This window comes from Furipterus horrens, unplaced genomic scaffold, assembly GCF_987537825.1.
Source record: "Furipterus horrens unplaced genomic scaffold, mFurHor1.1.pri manual_scaffold_10, whole genome shotgun sequence".
Classification (NCBI taxonomy): Eukaryota; Metazoa; Chordata; class Mammalia; order Chiroptera; family Furipteridae; genus Furipterus; species Furipterus horrens.
In genome coordinates this window covers 43,254,780-43,264,880 of record NW_028327180.1, presented here as the reverse complement: position 1 = coordinate 43,264,880, position 10,101 = coordinate 43,254,780, and the positions used below count along the sequence as shown (strand labels likewise).

At 54.6% G+C, this 10,101-nt stretch overlaps 1 protein-coding gene across 4 annotated transcripts; it reads right to left on the bottom strand.

Moving 5' to 3' along the window:
* Positions 1–1,323: 1,323 nt before the first annotated feature.
* PLPPR2 (phospholipid phosphatase related 2) lies at positions 1,324–9,972 on the bottom strand. Of its 4 annotated transcripts, none has more exons than XM_090289628.1 (10): positions 9,575–9,971; positions 8,109–8,283; positions 7,295–7,375; positions 6,195–6,383; positions 5,935–6,070; positions 4,874–5,145; positions 3,788–3,964; positions 3,112–3,234; positions 2,749–2,800; positions 1,324–2,636 (listed from the first exon to the last, which is right to left on the bottom strand). In XM_090289628.1, the coding sequence occupies exons 3-10, from the start codon at positions 7,358–7,360 to the stop codon at positions 2,293–2,295; spliced, it is 1,359 nt and encodes a 452-aa protein (XP_090145754.1). In that variant the 5' UTR covers positions 7,361–7,375; positions 8,109–8,283; positions 9,575–9,971; the 3' UTR covers positions 1,324–2,292. The 4 variants fall into 4 exon arrangements, with proteins under 4 accessions (XP_090145754.1, XP_090145755.1, XP_090145756.1 ...); XM_090289629.1 differs by having other exon boundaries at positions 6,195–6,308; positions 9,575–9,970; XM_090289630.1 differs by having other exon boundaries at positions 2,532–2,636; positions 3,128–3,234; positions 9,575–9,972.
* Positions 9,973–10,101: the final 129 nt, after the last annotated feature.

Here is a 10,101-nt window from a genome sequence, read left to right as displayed (position 1 = left end):
ACACAGCAGGCACGTTCCCACCTCAGGGCCTTCATGCATGCTCTTCCCTCTGCCTGGAATGCTCCTCCTGCCACCCCTGGTATTTTAATAGCTCCTTCCCTCCTTTCCTTCTCACCTCATCTCCAGTATCATCTCCTCAGAGACAACATTCCTGACCAACCACTTTAAATTGCAAACAGTGTCTCCATCCCACAGTTGTCCCATCGCCTTCTTAGCTTGAGTTTTCTCCTTATCACGTACCAATATGTACCACATCTGAAAATTTCCAATCCTGGACCTAAATCTATCCTGAAGTTAGAAATCAGGATATTTTAGATTTTTGAAAGTTACTGTGGTATAAATACTATGTGTTGCATAATACCCCTGGTGGGGGTCTGGGATAACATCTCAAAATCAAACATTTTATCTTCAGTGAAACATAGAATATTCCCATCAAGTTAAATAAATAAAAGCTATAATAACCTCATGTCAGTTCAGGTCAGGTTTTTGCCACAGATGAGTTAGGAAAAAATTTTAGGTTTTTAGACCCTTTTGAAATTTGGCATTGTGGTTCTGTATATACCTTATATATCTTGTTTATTGTTTGTCTCTTACATATTAGAACATGAACGCCATGACGATAGAAATTCATGTCTGTTCTGTTAACTACTACAAGCCCCTGTGTCTAACTACACAGCACCTGGCACACAGGCACACAGTAGGTGCTCTCTAGTGTTTGAATGAATGAATGAATGAATGAGATACAAGCAGCCTCTCTTTCCCTGGTCCCTGGATAACGCCATGCCCTGAATGGCCTGTCTGAAGCCCGTCAAAGCCATGGTGGGTGGATGTGTCTGTGGTTCCTTGCCCCTCCTGCTCTCCCTGGCCTCTACTGGGTCGTCAGCACAACCCTCACCCCAGAACCCCTGCTTTCATCCATGCATCCAGGGATTTGGCTTTGGGATTCTTACTGCTCTCAGCAACCCTCTTCACTATCAGGACCCTCAGAGTCCCCTCACTCTATTCCCTGTACCCTCTGCACCCTGGCCATGGTCAGAAACAGGCCAGCTGCCTGGGCAAGACAGTCATGTGAGGTCCCTCACCGTGTGTCTGTATTTCACATGAAGAAACATGGGCACAGAGAGGTTAATTAATCTTTTTGAGGCCAAGAAACGCTGAGCCAAGATTTAAACCCAAGTCGCTGGCCCACAGTCCCACACTTCCTTTCCACAATGGCCCTCAGATACACTGAAATACACCCACACCCAGCCTCACCCACACCGGAACCCACAATTAAAGTCCTCCATACTCCAACACCCAGAAAAGGAAGGCATATGGCCAAACTTCTGTTACAAACAGGTCTTTATTAAAGGTGACAAGGGGGAAAGGAAAGGAAGTCAGTGTCCCCTCTGCTCACTGACTTTGGCTGCCCTCCGGGGTGGGAAGCCCTTTCTGTTCCACCCATGACCCCATGATGTCACATCTACATGAGGCTGAGGCATGGGGGCAGTGTAAAGAACAGGGGTGGGTTCCAAGAAAAAAATTCCTTTACCACAGCCCTAATAAATAGCAGGTTTTGGGGTGACCTGGGCACAGGCAAAGGGAGACAGCACCCTGAACCACAAAAACCTCTGAACTGGACATGCCCTGCATCAGTCAGGAGTTAAGAGGGATTGGGTGAGAGGGCACAGATGATGGAGGGACTGATAGGGTAAGAGGTGTCCCAAGGACCCTGCCACTGGGGAGCCTGACCCCTACCCTCTGGCTAAATTCTGATCCTGAGGAAAGAGGACCCAATTACAAAGAATGACCCCATCTCCCTCCTCAATTTTGCACATACTTAGACATGGGCGGTCCCCATTGGCTGGAATCATACCCACCCACCCTAGAAATTCTGAAAACCAAGGACTCCAATTGGTTGTTCATTTGCTGAACACTGGCTGGAGTTGCCCTCTCGCCTGAGGATTCTAAGAAGTGAGGAAGAGGCTCCCATTGGCTGGAGTAAACTCCTTTTGGTTAAAATTAAAAGAACTGTAGGCTCCCATTGACTGGGCAATCGCCAATGGGGTCAGGATTTGGCCCTTAAAAGAGCAATTCTAGGGGGCAAGGGCCCACCTCCCAGTTATGCCCACATGGATGTTCCAAAGGGCAAGAGAGGCAGGGGATCGCCCAAATGTCCTTCCAGCCATCCTCTGATGTCTGGACCTGGCTGGTTTGGAGAGGGGGGGCTTTGGCACTCACATGGCGCACGCACACACACGTGTGGCAGGGAATAGATGAGAACTGGGCAGATTGTGGGTGGGTGGGTGGGCTTCACAGCAGGTGGTCACGGCTAGCAAACAGGTAAGGGCTGAAGTTGTCCCGGTGGAAGGGGGAGGGATAGAGTCCACTAAGGGTGTACAGGTCCCGCAGCAGGGGTGTGGGCAGCAGCAGTTTCCGGCCACGTCCGCCACCCCCACTAGGCCCCCCAGGCCCAGGAGAGGAAGGTGAGGGGCCCTGGCTGGTGGTTGGTGCTGGCAGGGGCAGAGGCAGCGGCAGGGGAGTTGGCTCAGATCTCAACCGAGGGCGGGGCACACGGGGTGACGAACACATGGCTGGAGCCCTGGAGGACACGCAGCTTGGGATCAGGTGGCCACGGCGGGCGCAGTTCTGCGGCTCTGAGGGTCAGAGATCAGGGAATTAGAAAGCTTGGGAGGAGGTGAGACCTCTGACAGTGGCCGCTAACTGGGAGTTATCCTATTTACCCTCCCCCCATTCCCTCACACTCACTGGATGGGGTGAGCCGTGCCGGTGTCGCATGCGGCCTGCAGGCCTCGGGTTCCTGAGACAAAGAGGCAGAGGGATGGGGCTAGTGGTCCCCTGAGCCCCACTGCCACAACATAAGGGGCTCACTGGGCAGAGAGCCCAATGGGAAAAACCACCAGGTTCTCAGGATCATCCATGCCCCTTGGCAGGAAGAGAGGGGACATGCACTTCTATTCTGTGGGCCTGTCCCCCGGGTTTTATGTCCACAGAGATGAGTCATCCCCCAATGTCTTGAGACCCCGACCCCCACTTCTTGACTCCCTGCCTCCTTGGTCCCTCTCCACCTACCACCCTCTCCAGCCGGGAGCAGTCCCCGGCCCCCCTTACCTGGGCTACACTTAACTTTTCGAGGGGGCTGTCCATGGTAGGGGCTTGGCTCAGGCCCTCCCAGGGGGAGAGCCTTCGGCCGGAGGGTGGCCGGCTCTGGAACTTGTGCACTACACAGGTGACCTGGGACAGAGGAAGGGGGCGTGCTGAGGCTGGTCAGACAAGAGTGGTATAAATACCATCCCCATTTTTCAGATAAGGAAGTTTCAGGGTTTCAAAGACAGCTAACATTTTTATGGCACTTACTATGTCCTTTTCACTTCACTAAGAGGTAGCTACTATTATTATTTATTACACTTGGCTGGAACTAGGAGAAGGCAAATAAGGCTGAGTTGTGCAAGGACAGAATCTGATCCTGCCTTTATTTAAATTTTTGATATTTTTGCATTAATTCTGATTTTTCAGAAGTTTCATTAAAATAGTATTTATCTGAATACCCCTTTATCTTAGCACCCCTTTACATTTTGCACTCAAAGCAAGTACCTCACTTGCATCATCACCCTGATCCAGGTCCTGTTGTCACATTTTACGGATGACTATCCAGACAAGGTAAGGTTAAGGATCTTGTCTAAGGTCACAAAGTCTCTGCCCTTCACAATCATGCAGGCCTCCCTCTTGGGTCAGGGAGACCTGATGGGGGATCTTCCATACCAGAATGGGTCCAAAGGGGGCTCACCAGAAAGGTGGCAATGGCCGCCCCGGTGAGAAAGCCGGCCAGCACATCCGACCAGTGGTTGCGGTACTCGGCCACACGGACCACACCCACCAGGAAGGCAGGGCACAGCAAGGCCAGGCAGAGTGAGGGTTTGACAAGACGTGAGCCCTTCACCCGGAACACCAGTGTCACATACATCTGCGGGAACCAGAGACCAGTCAGAGGACACAGGCAGTGCAATTGTGGAACCCAAATGGCCACCGTGTTTGGGGCTAGGGGGCAGGGTCAGAATCCCCAGGATCAGCATTGGGGCTGGAGGATGTAGTCAGAGGCTACACAGCCAGGGGACAGTTCAGGGGATAGAGTCACAGACTCCCAATGGGCCCTTGCTGGGCCGGGGTGTGGCCAGATCACCAAAAAGCAGTGGAGCTCTCTGGGACAGTGACTCCTATGGACCAGACACAGGAGGGGAAAGGCCTTTGCTGGGCGAGGGTGTTGCTAGGGAACCAGAGGGAGGAGTCAGGGCCCAAGGGGCAGGTCCAGAAGCTCCAGGAAGTGGAATTCCCAAACTGGAATAGAAGCTGAGACCCAAACTCCAGAAAAAGGAGCCAGAGCAGTGGTGTGACCAGGGAAAAGCAAGGGAAAGTCAGGAAGTCCTAGCAGAGACAAGTCATGGGCGTGGAGGAGAAAGGGGAGGGGAGGCTTGAGAGTTCCAGGAAAGCCCACCCGTCCATTTTCCCAGCCAATATCCATCCAGAGCCTGTGGCGTCTTGGGGAAGTAGCTAGGCTCCAAAGGGTCCTTGATCCCACAGGGCGGGGCCAACAGCCTCCACTGGGCGGGGCATTACTGAGTCAGAGGCAGGGCCAGGTACCAAATGATGCGGTCAAGACAGCAACAGGCTCCGATTGAAGGGGGCGGGCACGGGGGTATGACCACGGACCAAGGGTAGGAGTCACAGCTTCCTCTGGGCAGATTCCGCCTTACGGGTGGAGTAACAGCACCATGTCTTGGCCTCCCCTGGGAAGGAACTGGAGGCTCCACCCCAGGTGGCCTCCCGCCTGCACGCTGCCCCCTCCCCATTGCAGCGCTGCCATTTTGGGGCTCACCGCTGTGTAGGTAACCGCGTAGGCGCAAAGGGCGGCATCCTTGCAGGGGAAGGCGCGGCGCGCAGCGGCCACCAGGCTGGGGCTGCCAGCACAGGCACCCTGGTCGGTGACAAAGCGGTCAGGCCCTGGCCGGTCTGGTGAGGGCGGCAGGCAGCCCAGGGCCGTGTAATTGGGGCGGCACACAGACAGAAAGTGCGGTGTAGGGTTGCCGGTCACCACCTGCCCGGCGTTGGCGAAGATGGTCGTGGTGAAGAGGCCAAAGGAGTAGACCCCTGAGGATGGGGTGGGAAAGAGGGTTCACTTCAGGGATGCCACAGTGGCCCTCCTCTTGTGAGCCCCCTTATGACTCATCTGGGCCCCTGTCTCCTTGTTCCTGTGACCACCATTGAATGCCATACCCCATTATAGCTGGGCCACCATGACGGCACTCTGAGCCTCTTGCCTCTGTCCCTCTGAGATTACCACTATGTCAGAAGTGGGCCCTCCTCTGCAATCCCATTATACCTGGGCTGGGACCCCTCAAGAGCATTACATCAGTATTGGGCCCTTGCCTGGGACCTCCGAAGACCACCCTGATGACATTTCTGGGCCTCTATACCTGCCCTGGACTCGCTGTTACTGAGTTATTCACGTTTTCTCTGGATGACCAGTAAGGCAGAGCTAGACCTCTGGCCCTCTGCCACACAGTCCATCATTATGGATGAACTACACCCCCTCCCCTACCCCATAGTGACCCATTGTGGCTGGGACTACACTTAAAGCACAGCTGGCATCTCATTTCCCTGGGGCCCTGTGATATCTGGCCTGCATCTGTGTCCCCCTTTTCTGACTGAAATTCTCCTTGTGGCAATTTGGGACCTTCCTCTTAACAGTTGCCTTAGTTAGCTCAGGTCCCACTGATGTCCCTAAAAACTCCATCATGCCTGGCCTGAGTCCAAGTCCCTTTCTGCCCCTGAAGGCACCATCATGACAATTCTCAGCCCTCCCCGCTCTGGAATCCTGATTAAGGCTGAGGCTAAATCATGTCCCTTCACATGGCTGAACCTGGCCCTGTCACTCACCCAGGAAGCGGACCAGCCTCCTCAGTGGGGGGCTGAAGCGGCAGCAGGCCCCAGACACGATGGTGCGCTCCCCTGTGATGGGGAGGGCTGAGGGTGGTGCGGGGAAAAAGGCACGTGCCAGCTCCCCCAACAAGATCTGTGGGCGAGACCAAAACAGGATCTTCTTGGCCTTCAAGCCCAGCCCTCTGCCGACCTCCCCCTGATCTTCCTGCTTCCTACGAGGTTCTCCCACAGTCCACCAAGGCGGCCCCCAGTCTCACCGTGAGGATGGGCCCAGCGGTGACCAGAGCATAGATAAGTGCGGGAGGAGCTCGGCTGGCAGCCTCAGGCCCCGGATAGGGCTTGGCATAAGTACTGTCATAGCAGAAGAAGCCCTGGGTGTGCACAGGAAAGGTGTCTGTGAACTCCAGGCGGTAAGCGAGCAGGACCACCACGCCCAGCAGCACCGACTGCCGCCCAGAAGGGTGGAGAGAAAGATGGAGAGAGACAGAGAGAGAAGAGAGGTCAGGCCTGAGCTGACGACATGGAGAGACACACACACACACACAGACGTGGAGAGAGACAGAACAAAGGGACAGAGAGAGTGACCAAGACTGAAGGAGATAAAAAGAGTAAAAGTGACAGAGATATGGGGGATGGGGCCAGAGAAGTGTGTCTGAGAGACACAAAAAGTAAGACACGGATATGGAAACAGAAAGAGAGAGAGAGAAGACCGAGATGGAGGTGAGAGGAGAGAAGAGGGAAGAAAAGAAAGAGGAAAAGGCAAAGAAGAGAAAGAGAAGGGACTTGAACAGTAGACTAGAAAGAGAAGGCAAGAGGAAATGGGATTGAGGCGAGAGTGAGGACACGCCTGAGATCTGACCAGAGATACAGGGACAGCGGGTGGTGGAGTGACAGATCACCAGGAAAGAATTAATACTACTAGTAGGACTAGCAGCTACCCCAGATATGACCCACAGGCAGGGTGTCCTACGAAACCTCTTCTGTGAATGAATACATTTTACCTTCTAAACATGCCTATTTGACAGAAGAGGAAACTGAGGCTCAGGAGGACATATGAGATGCCCAGAGTCCCAAAGTCAGGATGGGAAGAGCAGGATTGGAACCCTGGAAGTGCCACTTCTGGGTCCAAGCTTATAACCACATCTCAAGAGAAAGGGAACCGTACTCTTACCCCGCAGAGACAGGGAGTGAAAGACCAGGGAGAGAGAAGACAGGACTGAAACCAGGAAGATAGAAAAATAGGTCTAGGTTAGGGACCTGGCAAGGATGAGAGAGACTGAAGTTGGGCAGAGGGGAACAGGAAGACAGGTACACCCTCTCCCCATTGAGGGTCTGAACAAGGTACTGGGCTCCTCACCTCCACAAAGACAAAGCAGGGAATGATGGAGAAACTCCTCTTCAGCTGAGGTCTTCCTCCCGCCATGGTGAAGGCCCAGGCCTGTGGAGGTGAAGAGGGAGTAGAGGGGCCAGGGTAGGGCCTAGGGTGGGGCCTAGGGTGAGGCTAGGGTAACTGGCCCCAGTAGAGTCCTCTGGCCATGCCTCTGCATAACCAGGTCTTAACCCTAACCCTGCCCATTGGAGACGCTAGCCTCCCCTGACACAACCTGCTCAGCTCAGCCTGTTGTGTGTGTGGGGGGGGGGGGGGGGGCAACCCCAGAGAGAGATCCTCTAGTGGTCTTCACCCCCTACAACCTACACAGCAGATTCCAACCTCATACTTTTAAAAAGGGACTCTCCTCCTTACCAAGCGGGACCCTCCCCTTGGCCTGTAGAAGAGAATTCTCCAGCTTAATGGAGACACCTGCCCCACGGAGAAGGATCCATTTAGAAGGATCCTCACCCCTACCAGTTTTTAGGGGCCCCTACTCTCTTTTTCCCCACATGCTTTATAGAAAACCCCATGCTGCATGTCCCCCCACCCCTGCCAGGCTCCTTCCCTGAGCCACTTCCCCCATGGCCCACAGGGGCCTTTCTCCTGTCCCTATGGTTCCTGGCTGATGGACAGGCCCTCCTTCTCTCCCAGCTGCCTCTCCCTCTCTACCTTCTTCCAGCCCATCTGCCTCCCTGTATGATTAGGGGCTATCTGCTCACCACGTGCTCCCCCCTACCCCCAGTGCTGAAGGGCTAACAGAGTCACAGGCGCATGGCCCATTCTCCAAGCCTGGCCTCACCTGTGAAAGAGCCTTATGGCTTCCTATGGGCGGCTACCACACCCACAGACTCACAGCCACTCCTGGAAGCCATCAGGGCAGGGATGGTCACCCCCATTGCACAGATGTGGAAACTGAGGCGCAGGCAGGTGAGGGTAGGCACTCTGAGTCCAGTGCTCCATCCACGAGGCTTGCTCTTGAGTGTGACATGTGGGGTGAGAGTTGCTAGAGGTCCCAGATGTCTACCTGGCCACAGCCCCTCACTCTCCCAGAGACAATAATCACGCGCAGTGGCACCCCCAGAGTACACAACTCAGCCACAGCCTCCATTCCAACGCCTCCCCACCCCTACACACACTCTGGCCCAGCATTCATCCATCTCACCAACAGGGACCAAGTGCCTGCTGTATTCCAGGAACTGTGCTGGGTGCCAGCCTTGTGATGAACAAGACAGGCCCATGTATTCAGACAGGTGCCCATCACCCACCACACACATAACTGCATACTTGCACGCACACACACAGCACAGTGTGCACTCAGCCTGTCACAGACACCCACACAGATCAAACAACCCCCCTGCCCAGCACACAGTCACAGGGACACAACAGGAAGTCCTCCACACACCTCACAGCTCCATACACAGCTCCACATGAGCCCTCACCTGATGTGGACTCAGGGCTGCTAATACACTTAAGAGTAACATCAAAAAAAGTCACCACACACAATGGGGGGGGGGGTCACAGAACCAGTCATATTGTCACACCCCCAATTACGAGGCATTCAGTGAGAAGTATACACATTAGCAGTTCTCACCCACATTGACAGCCATAGGAGAGACAGGGTGGGGACACGGTGCTATCTACTATCACAATCGAATGGCAACACAAGGACACATACATGGACCATGAACAGATTCACGCAGAGCCACACAGCCACACAAGAAACGCACATGAGCACAGCCACACACTGAATGCAAAAATGGCTCTCCCCTACACCATCAGAAGGAACACACAAGAGCAGCCACACAATGACAGTCATAGCTACCAAGACAGTCACACAATCATAGTGATAGCTGTCACAACGACACAGCCACACACACAGCATCAGTGATACCCATGACGACAGCCACACAATAACAGCCACAGGAGGCAGTCACACACACACCACACAGACACTCCAGAAGCCACACAATCACAGCTATACAGACACACAATGACAGTTACACAACCACACCCTGATACATAACACAACCATAGAGTCCTGGTCACACTCACCACCACCGCTTGGCTTCTCAAGCCCGGGTTCCCCTCCCCATGCTCCCCTCCCCCAGCCCGGTCCCCAAGCTCCAGCTCCCCCGTCTCCCCTCCCTACGCAGGACCCGCAAGGGACCCAACCAACGAGATCCGAACGGGGGCCAGACAGACAAACCGAGGGTCGGAAGCCAGTGAAAGGGGGTACAGGGGGCGCTTCAAGCGCCTCCCCCTCACCGGGTCAAGGGTGCTGCCGCCTGAGCTCGGGTTCCTCTTAGACTTCACCAGCGCGGCGCAACGGACAGACTGACGGCTGGCCTAGCGGGAGGGCGGGCGGACGCACAAATGAAGGTGCAGTGGGTCCTAGCGCTGCTCAAAGCGCAGACTCCGCTCGGAGCAAGGGGCGGGGCCTTCGGGTGCCTTATTTGCATAACAGCATGGGCGGGGCCTCGCGACGTTCATTAGCATGATATGAGGCGCGTTGGGTTGGCTCGGTTGTTATTTGGGGCAGGCGTGTTAGAATAGAGAGGGAAATGAAGGGTGGAGATTGAGAGGGAGGACTCTGGATGACGGGAGGCACTGCGGGGAAGAGGGCGGAGTATCAGACTGTGACCCTGGGCCACCAGCTCCCTCTCTGGGCCTCAGTTTCCCCATTTAGGCAGTAGGGGCAGCAGTGTGAAGCAGCCTCTCTGGCCACTCATATCTAGGCAGACCAACCCCTGACCTGTCATATACTAATCTGGCTTCACACTGACCCCTGACCC

Bases quoted from the DNA above. Each gene is read 5' to 3' on its own strand.
- PLPPR2 (XM_090289628.1), bottom strand. From the start codon at position 7,360: ATGGCGGGAGGAAGACCTCAGCTGAAGAGGAGTTTCTCCATCATTCCC. The intron at 3,235-3,787 runs GTGAGCCCCCTT...CCTCTGTCCCAG, and splicing joins CGGCCATTGCCACCTTTCTG to GTCACCTGTGTAGTGCACAA. The intron at 2,637-2,748 runs GTGAGTGTGAGG...TCTGACCCTCAG, and splicing joins GGCACGGCTCACCCCATCCA to AGCCGCAGAACTGCGCCCGC.